At 42.3% G+C, this 23984-nt stretch overlaps 4 protein-coding genes across 4 annotated transcripts; 3 read left to right on the top strand and 1 right to left on the bottom strand.

The window, feature by feature from the left end:
* Positions 1 to 7120: 7120 nt before the first annotated feature.
* On the top strand, positions 7121 to 9145 carry LOC132995907 (tripartite motif-containing protein 16-like). The gene has a single exon (XM_061066151.1). It carries the CDS (start codon positions 7393 to 7395, stop codon positions 8839 to 8841), a length of 1449 nt encoding a protein of 482 aa, XP_060922134.1. The 5' UTR covers positions 7121 to 7392; the 3' UTR covers positions 8842 to 9145.
* A 1067-nt stretch (positions 9146 to 10212) lies between these two features.
* LOC132996050 (E3 ubiquitin/ISG15 ligase TRIM25-like) lies at positions 10213 to 11802 on the top strand (the record flags this gene model as incomplete). The annotated part of the gene is made up of 1 exon (XM_061066350.1): positions 10213 to 11802. A coding segment is annotated over exon 1 (1278 nt), but the record flags the coding sequence as incomplete, so codon positions are not given.
* A 737-nt stretch (positions 11803 to 12539) lies between these two features.
* On the top strand, positions 12540 to 16944 carry LOC132996051 (dehydrogenase/reductase SDR family member 4-like). Its single transcript, XM_061066351.1, has 9 exons — positions 12540 to 12916; positions 13226 to 13341; positions 13590 to 13767; positions 14716 to 14817; positions 14937 to 15007; positions 15842 to 15893; positions 16042 to 16176; positions 16607 to 16662; positions 16758 to 16944. The coding sequence occupies exons 2-9, from the start codon at positions 13229 to 13231 to the stop codon at positions 16870 to 16872; spliced, it is 822 nt and encodes a 273-aa protein (XP_060922334.1). The 5' UTR covers positions 12540 to 12916; positions 13226 to 13228; the 3' UTR covers positions 16873 to 16944.
* A 278-nt stretch (positions 16945 to 17222) lies between these two features.
* LOC132995923 (uncharacterized) lies at positions 17223 to 23623 on the bottom strand. The gene is made up of 10 exons (XM_061066165.1): positions 23272 to 23623; positions 21991 to 22193; positions 21130 to 21240; positions 20947 to 21042; positions 20742 to 20852; positions 20380 to 20503; positions 18633 to 19428; positions 18035 to 18090; positions 17853 to 17932; positions 17223 to 17654 (listed from the first exon to the last, which is right to left on the bottom strand). Exons 1-10 carry the CDS (start codon positions 23297 to 23299, stop codon positions 17535 to 17537), a joined length of 1725 nt encoding a protein of 574 aa, XP_060922148.1. The 5' UTR covers positions 23300 to 23623; the 3' UTR covers positions 17223 to 17534.
* Between the last annotated feature and the right edge of the window lie 361 nt (positions 23624 to 23984).

Below are 23984 nucleotides of genomic sequence, written 5' to 3'. Positions count from 1 at the left end.
GATTGTGGACATTTTGTTTTTTATTGACTGGATAAAACGTTGAGGTGGGGGAAAGAAAATTAAAAACTGCATTAAAATCGTATGTTTTGGCAACATAAACATAATTTTCACACAAATGTGACAAAATAAAATCAGGGAAAACAAATCAAAGCTCAAATCATTAAAATTCAAAACACAATGAGTGATGGAATGTCTGGGTGTTTTTAAAACAGCTGTCTGACAATTATACTCGTAAATATTTAGGCTTTCTATATAATATAGTAATGTAATGTAATGTAATTTTACATTTGGGTGACAAAGGTTCTCAGTACGATCTCGGCCCAGAGCCACGTGCTGTTTATGGACAAACACAGATTTGCATATATGTGAGAACTTGTGAGGACCTTGCATTGGAATGATGAGACAGTGGACATGCACAGAGCTGAGGAGACACTGCTCTGGCTTGCATCTCACTGTGTAGAGACAATGATGTCACCTGACATTTTAGCAACACTAATCAACTTCTTTATGTTCAAACAGCAGCTTCATTCCCCACACATCTGCTCTTGCTCTATGTATCCAGGAGACTTATATGAAGGTAAATATGAAGAATTCTATGCAGAGTTTAGTGGATTTGTTACAGCAGCAGCTCTTCTGCTTGAGGAATGAAAAAGGCACAACACGTTGACCAAAAAGCATCGGCCAACACCTTTTTAAGTTATCTGCATTCCCATGCAGAAAGCTGTTAATAGAGATGAGCCAAAACGGGGGCTAGACAAGAAACACCTACAATGAATATCGCTGACTAATAAACTGTCTACACAAAAAGCCCCAAACTATTGGCTGTTGCCCACAGAGGCTCATTCGTCATTTGACAATCTGAGGGACAGATTCAACAGAAAGATTCACCACATATGGCTGCAGAGGGCGCTGTTGCTAGTAAAATCAAAAGTTACATAGAATGGCTTTAACGTTTGTAGTCTTAGGCAGGTCAGAGTCTGTGTGCCTGAGGTACTAAAGTTGCATTAAAAAAACAACAACTTTGATTTAAGTGTAAAAAGGGATAATGAGGGGAATATTAAAGTATGAATTAGAGTCTGTTCACTTTTGTAAAACACAAAGAGCACAGACTGGCAGTCTTTCTGTGATGATTTGTCCCCATCAGTGCAGATTCAAAACAACAGTAGATCTCCCCTCTTTTAAAAACAAGTCTGACGAGCTGCACGAGTCGTCCTGAGCAACATGTGAGCAGAGGACAAACCAGACTGATGCACTGGTATTTACTGAGATGATGGGATTTATAAATGATGCTTGGAAAAGAGGGAAATCTCTCCTCATGGAGCCAAGAAGATCCTCAGGTGAGTTGTTTAAGCAAATAAGAAATGTAGGCAGATGCTATTTAAGGATATGTAACGTATCAAAGCTGTAGCTGGAAAAAGTGGAGCTACTTTAAACTATTTTATATAGATTTAAATGGATGACCAAGTAATTGAGACCAACAATGTTCTGTGACACAAATTGATATTTTCATGTCTCATCATGAACTATGAAATAATAATAATATACCTCTTTAAACCTCAAAGGATTACTAATATAAGTTTAAAAGGTCAGAGGTTAATAACCCCTATAAACTGCTAACAATTTTGTTTGTAAAGAGCCACAAACTCAAAAAATCTTTGACAATGCATCACATTTATACGATAGAATCATATGGTTTTTGTCTTTACTGTATAGGTAGTGGTGGTACTACAGCTGCCAAATTAATACACTGGAGCATGAAGTACAATATTTCTCTCTGAAGTAGATTATCAAGTAACAAAGAACGTTTTCTGTAAAGTACCTCAGAATTGAACTTGATATTTGAGGTACCAGTTTTCTCACTGAGAAGATGTGAAAAGACAGTAAGAGTTTTGAAATCCAGTCCCAAGTCCAGACTGAGAGCAGCTTGCAGTCAGGGGAGAGATGAAGTGATGGAGTGATGCTTGACTTGGGTGTTTACAGTAGAAAACAGTTTTGATGACACCTGTTCTCTGTCCTGGTTTTTCAGAGAAGCCCTGCGTGTGGCCTCCGGCCTCCTCCACGCCGCCGGACACCTGCTCATCACGTCCGCTTCAATGATCCGCCGCATCATCGAAGGCGCCGAGTTCTGGCAGCCGCAGCGGACAGAGTACACGACCAGCTGGAACTGAGGAGGCCAGGACACCTTTTCTTTTTTACACGTGAAGAAGAGCAACTCGGTCTGATGTTGATTTGATGTCCGAAATGTTTTTTTTTTCCTCACGAGTAAGCTTCTCTGTATTGATTAAATGATCCGTTTTGAGAGGGTGGGGTGGGGGGGTAAAAGAACAATGACCTGACCATCTTTTGAGTTAATATCACAGTGACACTTTTATACAATGTGATGAACAATTGTAAATATTATACAGAATAAAACACACAAAAATGCAAAACCCTTCACAATCAATTGTTTAGTTTAGGTCTAAGCTTTCATTAGGCACAACTTTATGTATGTGGATTCCGGGGGATTACCACTGTAACCGTCTGTGGTTATTTTTCTTATCATATTGTTAACATCATCTCCTGTAAAATATTCATGTAATTAGTTAAAAAAAAGACGACTAACTGTGTTTGTTATTGTTTTAAAAATGATAAAACGACCCGTGTTCAATCAATGAAAGTGTTTCAACTTGAATGACAATAAAAACCTCTGCACATCACAGTGGGACACGACTATATAACTATATATATATATAACTACTATAACACGACTATGCTGTACATGCCTGTTTACATACTAATCAACAACTAACGACAGTATAACAACAACAATAACTTCAATATGAAGGAACAGGCCAATTCACAACATCCAACATGGCAACTGGTTATCAAACATCACAAAGTAGACGATGCTTCCGATATACGTCATTGACCTCGTTCCTTTTCCGGTTGTTTAGGCTGCAGAGGCGGAGTCAATCGTTTCTTATCTGAACGCACATTTTCTACTTCCTCTCAAGCTTCCTCTTCGAAGTTGCGTTTTCCTTGGTCTCAGCGGCTCCTTTGCCGGTGCCTGATGTTGGCCAGCGCCTTGCTGTGCTGCTCCTTCTTCATCCAGCCTGGCCTAACCTTCTTTACGTAGTAGCGTGTGTCGCTGAACCACTGCACCAACGTTTGCCGAGGGATGCAGATCGTCTTCATCAGGCGTTCGTAGTCACATGCGTTTGGATACTGGCAGTCGGAGAAAGCCAACCGCAGCGTCGCCCTCTTCTCTCTGGTTAAAGATTTCTTGTTTGGCATGGCGTTCCTTTTGCGCCTTTTCGGAGTTTTCTCTCTGACCTCCACAAGAGTTTCCACCTCACTGTCCTCCTCTTTGTTCTTTGGTAGCTCCTGCATAATTTTCCTCTTCAGTCGCTCAACAGCCCTCTCATCTCGTCCCAGTTTTGAGCTCTCCGGGACCTTTCCCTCCCTCTTCTTTCCAGATTCTTTTACCCCTCTCTTCTGTTCCTTCTTCTCACTTGTCTCCTCTTTTACCTCCTCATGCATCCTGTTTTGGGTAGTTTGGGTTTGCACCTCTTTCTTTCCCCGAATCTTTCCCTGACTGAACTTCCTCTGAACCTCTTGGATGTCTTCGCAGTCCCAGCTAATGCCGTAGCGGAGCCTCTGTGCCATGAACCACTCCTTCACCTGGTCTGGGTGCAGGGAGCAGCGCCGCGCCAGCACAGCGGTTTCTTTCTGTGTCAGATACGGGAAGACGTCGAAGGCCTTGTCGAGCTCTGCTACACTGTCCAGCTGTAGGTCGATCTGGTTCAGGTGCACCCACACAAGCATCTGATTCTCAGAGAGCAGGGGCAGGACCACTGCTCGGTTTTGGTTCATGTTGAAAGGCGCCGGGGCGACCTTTATTCCTTGTGTCACACCACCAGCACCAGGTGTGTTCTGTCTGAGCCAGGGAAGCCCTCCCTCCATGGTATCGACTCCTGTCAACAGCATAGAAACAGAAACGGTTAATGTCACCCACGCATTTAGGAGGAAAATTTGTACTCAAAACTCTTTTGGTATCTGTGACTACACCCAGCAGCACTCACAACAGGAGAGATTTCAGTGCAAATCTCACACCGAAATAACCGTGATCAAACAAAGTTGTGTTTTCCTCCGACAACTTCTGATGTTTGTAAACTTGTCAATAAACATCCTCAGTCCTTTTCTCCCACATCTGGGGTTTGCATAAATATTTAGTTGCTAACCCAGAGCCTTTTAAAAAAAATACAGTTTGTATAATAGTACACACAGTGTCTCTTTAACATGTATGGTTATATATTGGAGAAGGATTTTATATAAATCTGATTTGTCCTGTTTTGATTTCACGCGTCTAGACGTTTCTATCTTGTTAATTTACGATAAATCCTTTCTCAGATTTACTATATCACATTATAAAATTACCTATAATGTGACAAAAGCTTTTATTCTAATCAAACGCTCCTATTCATAGAAACAGGATGTAGAATAAATACCTGTTTGACAGAGGTGGTGTTAATTACTAGATAGAAATTATATATTTACACTTTATTGTCACCAGACTGCAGAAGTAAATATATATATATAAATACTCTATTACAAGTTAATGGATTTGTATTTATATAGCGCTTTTCTAGTCTGATGAAGACCACTCAAAGCACTTTACAGTACAGTTTCACATTCACCCATTCACACACACATTCATACAGTGCATCTACTTGCAGCACTTTGTTATTCTATGGGGGGCTATTTAGGGTTCAGCATCTTGCCCAAGGACACTTCGGCATGCAGATGGTTCAGACTGGGGATCGAACCGCTGACCTTCAGGTTGGAGGACGACCACTCTACCCCTCAGCCACAGCCGCCCTAATGTCATGCATTCACACTTACACTTCATTGTGATTATTAAATATGAATCCATTTGAATGATCTGAAGAGGGCTAAGCAGCTAGCTAGCTAGCAAGCTAACTGTTCCCGGCTAACTTTAGCCAAACTGATGCTAAAGTTGAAAGGTTCGGTTGCCATTGAGTTAACATCAGCTTAGCACCGGTTAGCATGCTAAGTAGCTAGCATGGTGAACTTAGCTAACTGGAGGTGTTTCCTGTGACAGTTTGAAGAAGATACGAATACTATGAGGAAGTGAGGTGGACGAGGAAGTGAGAGATCTTACCTTTAAAAAGGAATATTCTTTCTGTCAGCTACTTATTTAGCTTTCCTGAAGATTAGCTTCGATTAGCTTCAATTAGCTTCGATTAGCTTAACCCATCACTGCAGGGTTGGTCTTTCTGTGATGATTTGTCCCCATCAGTGCAGATTCAAAACAACAGTAGTAGATCTCCCCTCTTTTAGAAAAAAGTCTGACGAACAGTCTGAGTCGTCCTGAGCAACATTTGAACAGAGGACAAACCAGACTGATGCACTGGTATTTACTGAGATGATGGGATTTATAAATGATGCTCCTCATGGAATCAACTTCTACATGTGTAATAGTTCTGTAAGCATTTGGAGTTCCTTTATTTCTTTATTTTGTTTTTCTATCTATAAGTATACTATATTTTATTTTACAGTCCTGCTCACCATTATTGGCACCCCTTCATTTTTTGCATAACCTGTACAATATCTTCAGAAATAAATGGAAATGTACCAAATGTATATCAACAGGATCTTTTAATTGGAGGTCCGATTTAACAAAGAAAATTGTTTTTTTAACTTGCATTATATTAATATATTAATAATATTTAATATTTGGTGGCACATCCTTTGGCAGTGATGACATCCTCCAAACGTTTCTTGCAGCCATCTATAAGCTTCTTGCACTTCTCAGCTGGTATTTTCTCCAACTCTTCCTTTGCAATTTGTTCAAGCTCTTGAACGTTTGCAGGGCTCTTTTACCCAATAGCAGATTTCAGCTCACCCCAAAGATTTTCAATCAGATTGAGATCAGGACTCATTGCTGGCCATTTTAAAACAGTCAATTTTTTCCTTTTCAAACATTCCTGCGTGCTTTTGGATGTGTGCTTTGGGTCTTTGTCTTGGACAAGGACCCATGATCTTCAACTCAAACCAAGTTTTCTTACACCGGGTGGGACATTTCGCTCTAAAATCTCTTGATAATTCTCTGATTTCATGATTCCTGTGATACGGTCAAGGCCTCCCGTACCAGATGCAGCAAAGCAGCCCCACAGCAGTATGGATCCCCCACCATGCTAACTGTTGGTAGGGTGTTCTTTTCCTTATATGGGCTTTATTGCGCCGTCTGTAAACAAACTGTTGGTGTGAATTGCCAAAAAGCTCTATTTTTGTTTCATTTGTCCACAGAACATTTTCCCAGAAGGACTGGGGTTTGTCCGGGTACTCTTTGGCAAAGATCGGTCGTTTCTTTTTTATGTCTTTTCTACAGCAATGGTGTCTTCCTTGGCCTTTGCCCATAAAGCCCTGTTTGGTTTAGTGTGCGGCTTTTGGTACTTGTTGAGACCATGACCCCGGATTGTTCCAGGTTGGCCTTCAGGTCTTTGGATGTTTTTTCCACCATTTGAACCAACCTTCGAAGACTTCTCTCATTAATTTTTCTCATCCCCCCACGTCCAGGGAGGTTCTTGACAGTTCCATGCTAGGCAAACTTCTTAATGACATTACGCACTGTTGAAACAGGGATACCAAGGTCTTTGGAGATGGCCTTATACCCTTCAGAGGGCTTGTGTATGCTAATAATAGCCCGTCTGATGTCCGCAGACAGCTCCTCTGTCTTCACCATTGTGACAAAGGAACAGGGAATAACAGGTGGCTTTTTAAAACACGGAAGTCATCATTCATTGGCTAATTCATGTCACATGGGCACAGGCAATTTATCAAAGGTGATTCATGGTGTGTTTCCATACTGATTTACAGCAAAGGGTACCAATATCAGGTACGCAGCAAAATTTAAGTTTTTCTATTTTTCCAACATTGTTCATTGATTAAAATTGTTGTTTATCATTTGCTCTTTTGTATCAAACACAAATTCTTTATACAAATAACTTGTTTCACTTGATTCATTTTTTTCAGGAGACAGTCCACATTATGTACTTAAACTTCTTGGGTGCCAATAATGTTGAGCAGGACTGTAAAACACAATATCTCCTCGTACATGAAGTACAAAGTAAACATCCTGGTTGGTTCAGTGCTTATCTCAGAGTTTCAGTGTGCCACACCCCTGGGTGTTACAGTTCATCAAATGCAGGAAACGAAACTTAAGAGTGGAACTGTTGTTCAGTGCAGCTTTGACCGACTCATAGACTGTGTGGGGAGAGACTGAGACGGTGAAGAACTAACTTCAGCAACATTACGTTTCTATTCCAGCTACAAGAAGGATCCTAAGGACATCGTTCAACACTAAAGATCCGGACTTTGTGATTTCGAAACATGTCTGGCAATCAGCAAAGACACAGGCAGCAAGTTGTCCTCTGCGACATATGCACAGAGGACGACAGGAAACCAGCCAGAAAGACCTGCATGAAATGTGAGATCTCCATGTGTGGGCAGCACCTGCAGGTCCACCTGACCACGCCGGTGTTACTCCAAACTCATCCTCTGACCGAACCCATGGCTCTATGTAGCACCACCAAATGCCCCCAGCATGGCAAACTCCTGGAGTACTACTGCTTGGATGATATGACCTGTGTGTGTGTTTCCTGCGCCATTGAAGACCAGCACCGCCTTCACAATATGAAAACCTTCTCCACAGCCCACAAAGAGCTCATGGAGAAGCTCCCAGGTGAGCAGAAGGCACTGGGGGTGAAAACTGATGATGAGAATGGGAGTCTGGAAAAGTGGGAGAATAGTGAAAGAGAGAAGCTGAGTAACTCGAGCCTGCGTCTAATTGAGGCTGTGACTAAGATGCGTGATATGTCCCTGACCAGCGTCCGAACTTCAGTTTCTGCTCGGATGGGGGCCTTAAAAACATCCAAGAGCAGCCTGCAGGTGGCGCAGAGCGAGAAGGACACCTTCAGATTCTTGCAGATGTATTCACAGGTGCATCAGGATGTGGAGGAGGCCAAGGCCGTGGACCTGAGGAAAGGGTTGCTTCCCAACAGCGACCGTGACAAACTCGTCCAAGAGATACGACAGAATGGGGAAAACATGATGGAGCAGGCAGAACACTTCTGGGGATCCTTGTTTACTCTGATCGATCCGGACCAGGATCTCCTCAGCACTGGTCCAGACCTGATGTTTGAGCCTCAGGTTCTCGGCTCCGGCATCTCACTGTCCAAAGACAACCGGAGGGTTTTCTACAATGATTGGAGCGGGGAATGCACTGCCAGTCTTTTAATCGTCAGTACCCAACCAGGTAGTAACCTTCAGAGGTGGCAGATCTGTCTTTCCAAAGACTTTGCTTGGACCATCGGTTTGTGTGACAAACAATACGGAAAGGATTTGAAGAAGGGGCCCATCTTTGGTCTTTGCTGCAAAAATCACCAACTCAGCTCTGTCTCTGCATACAGCGGTTCCTCTGCACTGATCACACCTGAGGCTGGGCCGGGACCTGAAAAGGTGGAAGTGGTTTGGAATTCTGTTGCTTCCTCGCTGTCCTTCTTCAGAAGAAGTGGACTGCACCGGAGGGAAGAAATAGTCACAATTGCGATTAACAACGTCAACTACCCGGGCCTGGTCCCCTTTTTTCGACTGGAAATGGAAAATGCACAAAGCAGTGCAAATTCTTCCCAGATTCAATGGAAGTGCACCTGTGGAAGAGATTACAAGGAAGCCAATTATTACAGACAACAATATGGCAGTGTCATGAACCAGAAAAACTGTCCCTGCGGAAAAATCCTTGGTGGTCGCTTCACAGAGGTTGTTTGTGAACTTGTGTAATTTGTGGGTCACCTATGGTCTTTGCTAATCAATATACAAAGAAGTACATGGGAAAAACCTCTGAAGGGAAAAGTCTTTTGATTTCATGACATGAATAGAAATGTCACATTTAAGCTGTCAAATGGTAATGTAGTGCTATTGGATTAGAGATAGGCTTATGGTGTGATTTGTCTTTTAGTTTAAATATGCACATTATACACAAGTGTTAATAGAGATTAGACAAAATGGCGGCTAGACAAGAAACACCTACAATAAATATCGCTGACTAATAAACTGTCTACACAAAAAGTCTCAAACTATTGGTCGTTGCCCACAGAGGCTCATTCGTCATTTGACAATCTGATGGGCTGTGAAAAGACAGATTCAACAGAATGATTCACCACATATGGCTGCAGAGGGCGCTGTTGCTAGTTAAAGGAAAAGTTACATAGAATGGCTTTAACATTTGTAGTCTAAGGTTGTAGTCTTTCTGTGATGATTTGTCCCCATCAGTGCAGATTCAAAACAACAGTAGATCTCCCCTCTTTTAAAAACAAGTCTGACGAGCTGCACGTGCAGAGACAAACAGTCTGAGTCGTCCTGAGCAACATGTGAGCAGAGGACAAACCAGACTGATGCACTGGTATTTACTGAGATGATGGGATTTATAAATGATGCTGGGAAAAGAGTGAAAACATCTCCTCATGGAGTCAATATATACACGTGTAACAGTTCTGTTAGCATTAGTTAATTTGGAGTTTATTTTCTTTCTCTTTTGTGTTTTTCTATCTTTAAGAATACTATATTTTATTATATAACATAATATCTCCTCATACATGAAGTACAAAGTACACTTCCTGGTCCGTTCAGTACTTTTCCCAGAATTTCACTGTTCCACACCCCTGGGTATGGCAGCCCATTTCCGCCACTGGGATGAAGAAAATAAAAATCTGTATCTCATAATTTTGACATAGCATCTCATTATTATGAAATACTAAGTCATAATTTCCACCACTGGGATGAAGAAAATAAAAATCTGCATCTCATAATTTTGACATAGCATCTCATTATTATGAAATACTAAGTCATAATTTCCACCACTGGGATGAAGAAAATAAAAATCTGTATCTCATAATTTTGACATAGCATCTCATTATTATGAAATACTAAGTCATAATGACGAGATGCTAAGTCATAATTATGAGATACTAAGTCATAATAATGAGATACAGATGTTTATTTTCTTCATCCCAGTGGCAGAAATGGGCTTCCATACCCAGGGGTGTCGCACAGTGAAATTCTTGGAAAAGTACTGAATAAACCAGTAAGTATACTTTGTACTTCATGTATGAGGAGATATGTTATATAATAAAATATAGTATACTTGTAGATGATCTCATAATTATGCTTAGAGATGCTTAGTCATAATTATGAGATACAGATTTTTATTTTCTTCATCACAGTGGCGGAAATGGGCTTCCATACCAAGGGGTGTTAGGGTCCGTCAAATGTAGGAAACGAAACTTAAGAGTGGAACTGTTGTTTCAGTGCAGCTGTGACGGACTCATAGACTGTGTGGGGAGAGACTGAGACGGTGAAGAACTAACTTCAGCAACATTCGGTTTCTATTCCAGGGACAAGAAGGATCCTAAGGACATCGTCCAACTCTAAAGATACTCAAGGAGAATCCGGACTTTTTGAAACATGTCTGGCAATCAGCCAAAGGACACGCAGCATGTTATCCTCTGCGACATGTGCACAGAGGAGGACAGGAAACCAGCCAGAAAGACCTGCATGAAATGTGAGATCTCCATGTGTGGACAGCACCTGCAGGTCCACCTGACCACGCCGGTGTTACTCCAAACTCATCCCCTGACCGAACCCATGGCTCTGTGTAGCACCACCAAATGCCCCCAGCATGGCAAACTCCTGGAGTACTACTGCTTGGATGATATGACCTGTGTGTGTGTTTCCTGCGCCATTGAAGACCAGCACCGCCTTCACAATATGAAAACCTTCTCCACAGCCCACAAAGAGCTCATGGAGAAGCTCCCAGGTGAGCAGAAGGCCCTGGGGGTGAAAACTGATGATGAGAATGGGAGTCTGGAAAAGTGGGAAAATAGAGAAAGAGAGATGCTGAGTAACTCGAGCCTGCGTCTAATTGAGGCTGTGACTAAGATGCGTGATATGTCCCTGACCAGCGTCCGAACTTCAGTTTCTGCCCGGATGGGGGCCTTAAGAACATGCAAGAGCAGCCTGCAGGTGGCGCAGAGCGAGAAGGACACCTTCAGATTCCTGCAGATGTATTCACAGGTGCATCAGGATGTGGAGGAGGCCAAGGCCGTGGACCTGAGGAAAGGGTTGCTGCCCGGCAGCGACCGTGACAAACTCGTCCAAGCGATTCAACAGGATGGGGAAGACATGATGGAGCAGGCAGAACACTTCTGGGGATCCTTGTTTACTCTAATTGATCCGGACCAGGATCTCCTCAGCCCTGCTCCAGACCTGATGTTTGAGCCTCAGGTTCTCGGCTCCGGCATTTCACTGTCCAAAGACAACCGGAGGGTTTTCTACAATGATTGGAGCGGGGAATGCACTGCCAGTCTTTTAATCGTCAGTACCCAACCAGGTAGAAACCTTCAGAGGTGGCAGGTCTGTCTTTCCAAAGACTTTGCTTGGACCATCGGTTTGTGTGACAAACAATACGGAAAGGATTTGAAGAAGGGGCCCATCTTTGGTCTTTGCTGCAAAAATCACCAACTCAGCTCTGTCTCTGCATACAGCGGTTCCTCTGCACTGATCACACCTGAGGCTGGGCCGGGACCTGAAAAGGAGGAACTGGATCTCACAGGTCCTGGTCGCTGGGGCTCATACTGGTCGCCACCACCGGGGCTCAGCTGGGACTGGGACCGGGACTGGGACATCTCACAGCGAGAGAGCCTCGTCGGCCGCCATCACACACACTGTAAACCACGGACACACACAGACACAGACACACACACACAGCACGTTAATCCACACACTGATGTCCTCACCACACACACACACGCCACCGGGACGCACCTGTCCGTCCGTCCCCCCCCCTACGCCCAGTTACGCTACTTCACACGCAGCCCTCCCCCCTCCCCGTTCGGCTAACGTTAGCTTAGCACCCGCAGATAACCGAGTGGCGTGCACCCGCTTTGCTAACCCGCACTCTAACCCGCATGTGCCCGCATACCCGGACTAAACCATTAGACTACTTGAACTGGTAGCGAGCTGTAGTGCCAGTATATACCCGTTCTAGCGGCCTAGATGCTAACGCTAGCATCCCAGTTAGCATCGGTGCACAGATGACTTCTCTTCATCTAAGGTTCAGTTCAAAACAACAATGGCACCGCCGGGTAACAGCACCAGAGCCCGTTAGCTCCCGGAGCTAGCGTTAGCATGGAGAAGCTAATGCGGCGGGAGGATGTTACCTCGCTGGAGCTTCTCACGATAAACTTCCTTCACGTCGTCGCTGCGTGGAATCACTTCTTCTTCTTCTCAGGCGTGAAAAAATCTGCGGCCATCGACGTTCAATCATCTTTCGCCGATGACAACAGCTCGGTAGCCGCCCTCCTGGCGAACCTGTACTTCCGCTGATCTACAAGCGGAAGTGGAGTGTCGGAGCCGTGCGTGAGCTCCATCCAGGGATTTGTGAGATCGAGCGGCTGAGCGCAGCGGGCGGTGAGGCGCTTCTGTGATTGGCTCGTTTTTTTCTAAGTGGCCTTTGAGGTCGCTCGAGTAGCGTCGTAAATCAGAGGACTCAGCTGTGTGTTTCGACAAATACAACAACGAACCACTTTATTTGCTATTTTTGGATACTACAACAAATTTCAAATCCATTGAATTCAATCTCATGCTAATTTTATTGGGAATTTGATTTCTAAAAGTACAGAATACGAGCGACTGCTTGGTGGAGGCTTTTATTTTGACAGCGGGACTTTTACCCGGAAAACACTGTCTGTGTCTGTGAGTCGTCGGTAGCTAAAGGTCCTAACACTGGACTTTGAGTGTGTTTTTAACCGAATCCTCCTGAGAACAACATCGTGTTGAACCTTGCACAAACCGAAGGGTGAGCTGCTGCTCCTGATCACATCTGCACTAATGCATGTTTACGTGATTTCAAAATAAACACAAATGCACCAACTTGCACCGAGTTACCTGCACATGTAAAAAAGTGTTGGATCATAACTGCTGCTTGGATCAATACGTCTCCATTAGTTTATCACCATTACTTATTAAAATCCTAAATTCCTGAAATCTTTATTGATCATGTCACTCAGCTGCCATAGCTCCGGTGACCTCTGCCCTACTTCCCCAGTGTTCTCACACACACACACACGCACACACATTAACACACACGTCCATTCTGTGTCCTCAGGTGATGTTGAGGAGTGTGTTCAGGATCCTGAGGACCAACACTGTCTCTGCCCGGAGAAGCATGTCCCAAAGCAGCCTGGCTGGAAAGGTGGCCATTGTCACCGCCTCCACAGATGGGTAAGAACCATGCCTGACACCTGCATTTTAAATCCAGGCCAAACAGTCACCTCATGAAACCACATTTAAATGCACCAGATCTTGATTTTGATTGTGATCTGAATCAATTGCACGCACTCATAATCACCAGTCTCCTGAACCTGTCTGGTGAAATCGACAAAAATGCATGAAAACGCTTTATTAATGTTCAAGAAAGTGAAAACAAACATCGCATTCATGATGTTTGCTCCTCTATCCACCGTCCTCAGAATCGGTCTGGCTGCAGCCGAGGCTCTGGGGAAGAGAGGCGCCCACGTGGTGGTGAGCAGCCGGCGCCAGGCCAACGTGGACAAGGCCGTGGCGCTGCTGCAGAGCCAGAGCATCCAAGTGACGGGCACCACCTGTAACGTGGGCAAAGGAGAAGACCGAGAGAAACTGGTTCAACTGGTGAGGAGGCAACATAATAGGACTGGGTTGTTAGTTATACCTAGGGTTGCAAAATTCCGGGAATATTCAAAGTTGGAAACTTTCCATGGGAATTAACGGGAATATACGGGAATTAACGGGAATAAACTGGACATTTTGTGAATAATTTATACTAACTGTATTTACCTTGTCATATACAGACATAAATATAAACATTTTGTTTTGTCATAGGCTGATTTGAGCCCTGAGGAAACTTTGGGCACTTGACTATATGCTTCTGCATCGTTGTGTCATTCTTAACATAGGTCTTTGCACAGTATTTGCAAATGTACACAGCCTTTCCTTCTACATTGGATGGGGTGAAATGTCTCCACACATGAGATAGTGCACGTGGCATTGTTCTGTAGAATAAGATGAGAAAAAAGTTTGTAAAAAAACACTAATGCAATGCCAGAGATATAAATAGTTAGCCAAACAATTGGAATCGTCTGTAAACATATTTTACAATTGATGGATAAATGTATGGAAATAGGCTAGATGAACAGATGAACAGTCCTCAATCAGCATGCTAATATATTTTCCCCAGTAATATCATTGAAACGTACCTGACTAGTCCTGCACACTACAGCAGGCCTCAATAGCCCTGCTGTAGAGTGAAGCATGCTGGGAGTTATCTGTGCATGTGATGGAAGAATGCACAGTGGAGGGTTGAAACTCAACGTGAAGCGTGTGCTGCACTCCATACATCTTTAAAATAGAGTTTTCAATAATGTTTTTATTGCTCAGCGTTTAATTTGCTTAGTTATTTTTTTCAAAATTCCCAAAATTCCGCCCCTTTGCAACCCTAGTTATACCTCTTGTTTTATCAAACACTCCTGTCTACTGAAACCCTCATAATCTTCAGTCTTTCAGTGATTCTTTTTTACTTATAACCTCATTTATAATCTTCCCCTGTGTGTTCTGAAACAGACTCTGGAGAAGTGCGGTGGAATCGACATCCTGGTGTCCAACGCAGCGGTCAACCCTTTCTTCGGAAACATCATGGACTCCACAGAGGACGTGTGGGACAAGGTGCTAACCAGGCTCCGGGTTATGAACCTGAATATAAGTTAGAATAATCAGAAGAATTAATACAGTTTCATCTTCGTGTTTCAAATTTGAGTTTAGCTGAAACGTCTTTCCGCTCCTAGATCCTGTCTGTAAATGTGAAGTCGGCCTTTCTCATGACCAAGCTGGTGGCGCCTCACATGGAGAAAAGGGGGTGAGTGAGAGAAGATGATACATTTGAATGTGCTCGGCAAGATGTGTGTTAATATAAACCATATTGATATTATATATCATTTTATACAATAATATTGCTTTTGCACACTCTGTCTACATATTCTTACACTCATAGTATATTATATTACCTATTGTATAGTCAAATACTTATATTTACACTATATATCATATTATATCATACTCTCTGTATATTCTTTGTATATATAAGTCTATATACACATATTTATACATGTGCACATATTATTATTATTATTATTATATTTGCTATTATTATTATATATACTGTTGCTGCCAATATTACTATATACTGCTATTATATTGGTATAATTACTATCATATATAAATATATATTATGTTATATTATATACTATATATACTGTAATATTTTAATATACTGTCTAACAATAACATTACCATCATATCATCAGCACTATTACCATCATCTTGCCACTGCACCTAATCTACCTATTTATCTTGTGTTTCTGTTTTTATTCTTTCTACCTCAATATTTTTTATTTTATTCTATTGTATTGTATTTAATTGTATTCAAATATACCGGCTGCTATGACGACTTAATTTCCCTTGGGGGATGAATAAAGTAATCTATCTATCTATCTATCTATCTATCTATCTATCTATCTATCTATCTATCTATCTATCTATCTATCTATCTATCTATCTCTCTATCTCTCTATCTCTCTATCTCTCTATCTCTCTATCTCTCTATCTATCTCTCTATCTATCTATCTAAACAATAAAGACTATAACACTGTTGAATTTGAAATGATTTGAAGTCTGTGTTTTTCTCTTCTAGAGGTGGAAATGTAGTGTTTGTGTCGTCGGTGGCTGGATACCAACCAATGCAGGTCAGTGCACCAGAGTTGTTTTAACTTTCCAACTCTGAATTATTAATTTTACATTGTACAAGTGGCCGGTAAATCGTGCCCAGTGCTTGTGTCCCATAGGAGGAACAATCAGTGGTGACTGAAGTGAAGTTTGTTCATGTTGCTGCAGGCGCTGGGTCCGTACAGCGTCAGTAAAACAGCCTTGTTGGGTCTGACCCGGGCGCTGGCCCCTGAGCTGGCCCAGAGCAACATCAGAGTGAACTGCGTGGCCCCTGGAGTCATCAGGACCCGCTTCAGCTCTGGGGTGAGGAGGACACACACACACACACACAGAGAGATAGAGAGAGAAACTAGAGGGAGCAATGGAGCAGAATAATAATGCTGATAAATCCAAAGAGGTAAAGTAAGACATTAAGTTGGTACTGCTGCTCCCTAGTGTTCATATTTAGTAACAGCCATCATTTTCCTTTAAAAGTGAAATTCTGGTATTTTTCAACCTGGGCCCAAAGTTTATAAATGTTAGTTTTTTCACCAATAAAAGGCTTGATTGAAAAATATAAAAATTCCCCTTTGAAAAAAGCCAATGAAATGTCTGAGGGGAGGACAGGATTGACAGGGGGATTCATTATCAGTTATAAATCTCCCACTGTTTACACTTCTCTGTTTCCGGCGTCACATCCTCTTTGTTCCTATTCTCCTGATGATTTGTAATTTACCGCTTTGTCCCGACTCAGTTGTGGGGAAATGACGACGTGATGGACGAGTTCAAAAAGCAGCTCAGCATCAAAAGGTACATGTCACTCGTCAACTTGTCCTTGGTATTATATATATATATACATAAACACATGTGAATAATTTATGACTATATTTCATGTTTCCCTTCAGAATCGGCGAGCCAGCAGAAATTGGCAGCGTGATCGCGTTCCTGTGCTCGGACGAAGCTTCGTACATCACCGGAGAGACGGTCACGGTGACGGGGGGGATGGGCTGTCGACTCTGAGCCCCCAGCAGCAACAACACAAACGTGCACTTAATTCTTGTTTGTCTGTGTTGATTATGTTTGTTTGTGTATTTGATTACTGCCAGAATACGGCCACATCAACCTCGTATGGGAGAGTTTTCTTAATGTGCTGTGATTATTAAGATTCCTAATCAAGATGTGAGTTTAAACAAATGGCGTATTTGATAAACTCCTTTTCAATTTCTAAATAAAAGATATTTAACAATGCATCTTTCATCAGATAACACACGTTTTTCATACACACACAAACATATATATATATATATACAACTGACTAATGTAGTTGAGCAAGGTTTGTACAAAGTGACATTTTCACAATTTCACTACACCTTTATTAGAACATGTTACATACACGTGTTTGAAATGTATAAAAATTGTATTTGTTACAGAAATAATAGATATTGTCCGATATATATTTACACTTTAACTGTACAATAATGGTCTAAAATATGAAAAACTAATATTTGCATGACATTGGCCATAATCGGTGTCAATGCCATGTCAGGGCACGTTCTCCATGATGACATTAAGTACTGAAGTTCAAAACAGTTACAGCATAACTCGAGATAACTTTAAGTAGCTGGTTGCTCCGTCAGAAAGTCCAAATCCTGGCGTTCACTCAACTTGGCGGTGAAGTTTCATCACCTGCGTTTACTGGCGGGCGACAGCAAGTCTCTCCGAGCCCCCCCGGGCTTCCAGTACTCCCTCAGAGTGGGGACGTATGTGCCATGCTTGGTCTTGTAGTAGCGCTTCATGAACAGCTGGGGGAGACAGAGGGGAAGAAAACATGGAGGAAGAGTGCAAAAGTGTATTTTTAATTTACTTTAGAATGGGTTTTATGATCTTAAAAATCAGAGGAGTTTCAATTTCCATTTCATTTAGTAAATTATCTCTACTACTCTCTGTATTTTACTACTTATTTTATATTTCTCTTCACTTCCCCCTCTGATCATACATACCCTCCCTTTGAAGTTCTTTGTGGCCTCATCCTCAGAATCAGCGACGTAGTCTTCACTTCCTCCTGCAGCGGCCGGCGTCTCTAAACATGAAAGCAAATGCAGTTAAGCCTGAATCCAGAGCAGGCGATTGGTTACGCTATTGAAAATATTCCCCGTGATGAATTTACAGTTTGTGAAATCACCTGTGTTAGTGCGCCGGCGAGGGGAGCCGCTTGCACTCGACAAGAGAGGATGATTTCTGTCAAGTAGAAACATCATCATTAAACTATTTAGTTCTAAGTTCAAGCCGCTTTGATTTGCTTTGTCCTGAACATTTATGATTAGAGCTTAAAGACAAACAGGAAACGCTGAAATAATAAAGATGTTTTTATTTTTATATGAGACGCAGTTAAATGGACAATAGAGTGTACATACATATTTAAATCACTAATTCTATCTTAGTGAGACAGAGAAAAAAAAACAAATGAAAACAGGAACACTGAAATCAGTTGTTCCCGTTGTTTTTAGGTTTGAACTGAATAATAACAAACTACATTAAAAGTGACAACTCTATAAGTTGTGTGTTTTCTCTTCTAAGATCTACTTAAAATGTCAGATTCTGCCTTATTGTGAAATTTAAAACATCAGCAGACCAGATTCTGTTTTCATTCATGAATAAAAGAGAATATGATTCATAGAATATCCAGAACACATAAAGAAACTGTTTCAGCTGGAGTCTGAGTTCTTGTGTTTCAAACTGGGACATTAGGCCGTGACATACGTTTGCACTGTGTCTCTTACTCTTTGTCATCCAAGCCAGAAGAGTCCGAGTCCGGCTTTTCCAGTTGGAAGCTCCTGCTTTTGTGCATCGGAGCTTTGACCGGTGACCTCCTCCTCTGATTCTCCTCCTTATAGAAGGATGTTGCTCCTCCGCCCGTCCTGCTGGCACCAGCAGACGCCACTGGCAGTTTTTCGATGATAATCCTGGCTTGTTTTCTCAGACAACACTCGAAAAGGGAGCAGAGGGACGGGTCGTCCGGCAGGTGGAGACTCTGGACGCCCAGCCGGGTCATGCTCGATGACAGTGCTGCTCCGTTCAGCTGCTCTTCCTCACTCTCACTTGTTCTCTGGTCACCGCTTCCCTGCCTGACGCTGCTCATCTTCCTCTTCCCAGATTTTGTCACGCCTGCGACGTCATCTTCCTCCTCCTCCGTCTCCTCCTCCTCGAATTCACTTTGTCTGTTGTCAGGTTGTTTGCGTTTCGTTCCTCTGCTGCTGTTGGAGACGTCCCTCTCCCCCTCCAGCTGCTCTTCACCCTCTCTCCCTCCATCATTGGGTTTCTGTCTCTCTTTTACCACAGTGAACTTTGAGTTTGTTGCATCTTTGGAGGTGGCTGCCCGTTTACTGGCCGAGACCATGACCGGTACGTCCTCGTTATTTATGAGTCCAATTACAGGTTTTATAAACGGTGTCTTGCCTTTCCCGGCCTGATTCCCTGCAGACGCTTTGGCTGCTCCTGGATTCGAAGCCACTCTTCCAGACGGTGGCAGAGAAAGTGAATCCAGGATGGAGTCTCCCATGTTTGGAGGGAGAGATGCTGTAAAAAAACAAACAACACAATGAATAACTGAGACAGGGTTCCCACGTTTGCCTTGAAAAAAAATTCCATGCTACCTCCTGATTTTCAAGGGGCCCTTATTAAGTGATAATCTATAGGCCCCTGAAGCTTTCCGACCCCATCCGCGCCCCCCTCCCCTAAATGTGGTGAATAACACGGTTTTAGGAAAAGTCAATGAGTGAAATACATATGGGGATCAACATAGTTCTAGTATTTTAAAAGCAAGGTAAAAATTACCTCAACAATTCTAGTGTAAGCTGCTAGCTAGCAAGTTGCAGCTAGCTAGTTAGCAAAATTGCACTGATTACTAACTAACGTTGATAAACCCAGGTTTACCACACAGTTAAAACACAGCTAATTAAATTTGAGGATAAACTTGCAGAAGAAGTTTCACTGTAGATGTCAAGGCTCCCCTGTTGGCTGGGAAATGCATGTATTTGACCATTCTATTGAGATCGCGAGTAACGTTTCTAGGTTATTATTCCAGAAGTCCACCAATCCGAAACTATATTTTTAAAGTCCATATCACCAGGTTGCCTGCATCAAATTCCAACATCCAATATACCAGATAGGATGCCAAGAGCATGCTCTACAACATGGGATCATCCATTTCTATCTACAGTAAAAGCTGTTCACATGTAAAGGGTTTTTATAAACTCATATTAATTCTGTGCTCAATAGTTTCATTTTATTACTATTTTACACATCATCCAATAAAATTTTCCAGGACAACTGTTTCAATTTCCATGTAAGTGTTCACTTTTGCTCAGTTTCCATGACTTTTCCAAACCTGAAAAAATTAAAAAATAAATTCCATGGTTTCCACGGTTTCCAGGTACCATGGGAACCCTGTGAAATGATTGGAGATGGATAATTGAAATGAAAGTCTTGCTGTCTGAGTCACTCCAGGAGGAAACCATCTCACTCTACCTGCGGGCTCAAGATGACCGAGACAAGATTGATGCTGAAGCAAAATGTTGAGGAGCTGCGGCTGCGTGGCTGACCGGGCGCACTCCTCCAGGACCGGGGGGGAATCACTGAGCCACGACACAGTCTGGAGGCAAAGGAAATGAAGATATAACAGTTCCCCTAAAAACAACTTCATTTCAAAGTAGGATAACTAGAGACCAGCTTGGCTCTCATCTTTATCAGTTCAAACTCCTAAACTCTCATTTGTATGAGACATACACTGGTCTAAGTTGAACCTTTTAAGAAGTTTAAAAACTGCAATGTAAGAGCAATAAATAAAGTTTTATGTGCAACGAAACCCGGGTTGATGCTGTGGAGCACACCTGAGCTAGGTTGGGAACTGGCAGCAACTGGTCCAGTCGAATCAAAAACTCCCACAGCAGCTTCGCCAGCTCTTCGTCAAACTTTGGACCGTACTCCACAGGAAACTCCTCCTGTCGGAAGAAAAGAGTCAAAGTTGTCGGCCGTTAAATTCCTGCGAACATCGAGTGAGCGGAGATGAAAGTCACGAGCTCTGTGTGGACTCACCTTGAAGAACTGCTCTCTCTCTGCCGGGTCTGTCAGCAGCGCGTGAACAAATGAATGGAAGCTTTCCACTGTTTTGGCGATTTTTACGTCCTTCCTCTGGGACACAAAAAGAGGAAGAATGCTTTGTGTATCATACAATTTTGTTTTTAACATTATAATCACAAAATTGGACATTATTTATACCACAGCAGCAGCCAAGGAGGAGGAAGGGGCGGCCGGAGCACGGATCCTTTTCATGTGAAGCTCAATCAGCGTCACATCAGGTTCTTGTCCACGAAGAAGCTCTAAGATCAGCTGAGGAAGAAGGAGGAGGAGGAGGAGGTAAATGGGTGGATGACATGACGCATGATTTTTCTGTAATTAAGTGTGAATGTTTATTTAGATGCATTTAACCACTTAAACAACACATGGATGTGATGCATATTATGGTACTTTGTTTTAAACTTATGATTTTGTATGAAATATCTGTTATGTTTTGATTATATTTTAAGGTGAATACGCAAAATGTCCTGCGGTGTGACCGTAACATAGGTGAAGCATTAAACTTACATATTAACAAAATAAACCAGAAATATCTGGAGCAGGTAATAACTGCCTTGGCATTATATTGTATATAATGACTTTATTAATATTAGGTTTTAATATGCACAAAACTAGTATATTAGTATTTACAGCAAAATAACTTTCTTAACACAAATGCTGTCCTGTGGCATGACATGGAAAATCAGATTTTTGAAACGGCAGTTACATGGACAACTATAGGGGCCCTTAGTTTATCCCACTACCAGGAAGCCCCCCAGATGTTGGAATGTACTGTGTATGGCCACAAGGATGAAAATGTCCTGTGGCCGTCACACCACAATGAAATTATAGAAAAAATCCACGGAACACTAGCAGTTTAAAAAAATTCAGCATTTGAACATTATAATTTCATACAACTGTAATCCTCATTAGAACTTTATTATAAAAATACTGCTTCACCCTTATTTGTCAACTACCCAAACACAAGGAGAGGGTGTCACATTAAAAGCGGTGGTTCCTCACCCGTCCTCTCAGCCCCAGGGTCAGCTTGCCCTGGTGCCTCACGGTGAGCATCCCGGGGACAGAGTCACAGGCCAGGGTCACAAACTCCTCCACCGTCCCGTACTGCATCACGTCCCGCTGCTTCAGCGCCTTCCACAGGGCCGCCGACACCAGGCGCATGGGGGGGGCCAGGAGCTGGAGGGCGGCGAAGGGGAGGCTGACATCTGTGAAGGAGACAAAACACAAACACACAACTGAGAACAAACCGAAACCCATTCAACAGCCTTACATCAAGAACAGGTTGTGAAATCATCCTGCTTTTTTTTTTTTACTCCATTAGTTTGATGTCTGTTGTCATTGTTCATTTTATTTATTTATTTTTCTTTCTCTGTGTGAATGAGTGGCTGTTCGAGTGGATATAAATGAAAATGTTTGTAAATTCGTCATAAAGTTTGATATGCACTTGAAACTTCAATAAAAAATATTGTTAAAAAAAAAAATCCTTTACTTTAGCCATTACTTTTAAATGATCTTGGTCTGTGGAGACTTGATTTAGCAGATTTTAATTTCCTGTCTTTGATTTTAAACTCACATTTACCTCTAGCTGCAGTCATATGATTAATTATTATTTTGGATGTGTCACCCAGGTCTGGTTGAAGGATTCTGACTTATCCAGAACACATTGTGACACTGTCAGTGGAACTGGGACTGTGGTGGAGGTTAATATAACTAACTAACTAATTGATTAATTAACTAACTAACTAATTGATTAATTAACTGACCAACTAACTTACTAATTGATTAATTAACTGACCAACTAACTTACTAATTGATTAATTAACTGACCAACTGACTGAGTGACCCATAAAATTACTTACTTAGATCTTTTAAATTATTTTCTTTAGCCAATACTTTTAAATGATCTTGGTCTATGGATACTTGATTTAGCAGATCATAATTTACTGTCTTTGATTTTATGATTGTTTATTTTGGATGTGTCACCCAGGTCTAGTTGAAGGATTCTGCTTAATCCAGAGCACACAGTGACACAGTGGATTGTGCTGGGACGTGGTGGGACTGTGGTGGATGTTAATAAAACCAACTAACTAACTAATTGATGAATTAACTAACTGACTAATTGATTAATTAACTAACTGACTAATTGATGAATTAACTGACCAACTGACTGACTGAAGCAGGAGCCTGACACCAGCTGTTTAACACCCTGGCGGATCAAACCTTCCATTCCTCGTCTTGATTCCCAGTTTAAATAATAAACAATCAAACCATCGTCACACTCACCAGTATCTTTAGGTTTCCTCGTTGCCATCCCGCTGTTAAAATCTGTTAAAACCAGTGAAATCACGTAAAAACCTGACGTGGAACCCAACGTTAGCTTAGCAGCTTGGAACCAGTCGCTCCGCTAGTCAGCGACAGAAGCGAGGAACCCTGACGGGAAACCGACACTGTTACCCGGGGGGAGATGTCACCGAGACACCGCTGAGATGTTCATTCGCTCCGGAGCCGACGGGTTACTTTGTATCATGTTATCGCGACTGTTGTTGTTGTTGTTGTTGTCTACGCGCTGAAAAACAAAGCTACCGAGGAAACTTCTGCTTCATCCTCCCGCCTTCAGTCACATCTGAAAGAGCGCTCGCGTCTCCATCTGGAGTGTCCCCGGCCGGGCGGTGCTTCCGGGACTGTACGTGAAGCACACAGGCTCAAATGGTGGAGTCCCCGCCCCCGCCCGAACACAACATCACTTTACACAAGCGCTCCCATTGGTTTTTTATTGTCAGGATATGACGTAGAGCCGTTTCCTGCACTGACGTCAGTTGAACTGCTTTTGCAAATTGTGATTCTTAAAGAGGAGAAATAGAACAGAAATAAAAGAATGTGATGAGAAACAAACGAGAAGGTTCAGAGGAATTTCTGAGCTTTGAAGGAACTTATGGATATGAAATAAATATGAATAAAAAGGCTATAAATCAAGAAGCACATGAGCAGGATAGTAA

The sequence above is a fragment of the Limanda limanda genome, chromosome 22, assembly GCF_963576545.1.
Source record: "Limanda limanda chromosome 22, fLimLim1.1, whole genome shotgun sequence".
NCBI lineage: Eukaryota > Metazoa > Chordata > Actinopteri > Pleuronectiformes > Pleuronectidae > Limanda > Limanda limanda.
Note: the sequence above shows the minus strand (reverse complement) of the source record. Positions and strands in the feature narration are given on the sequence as shown.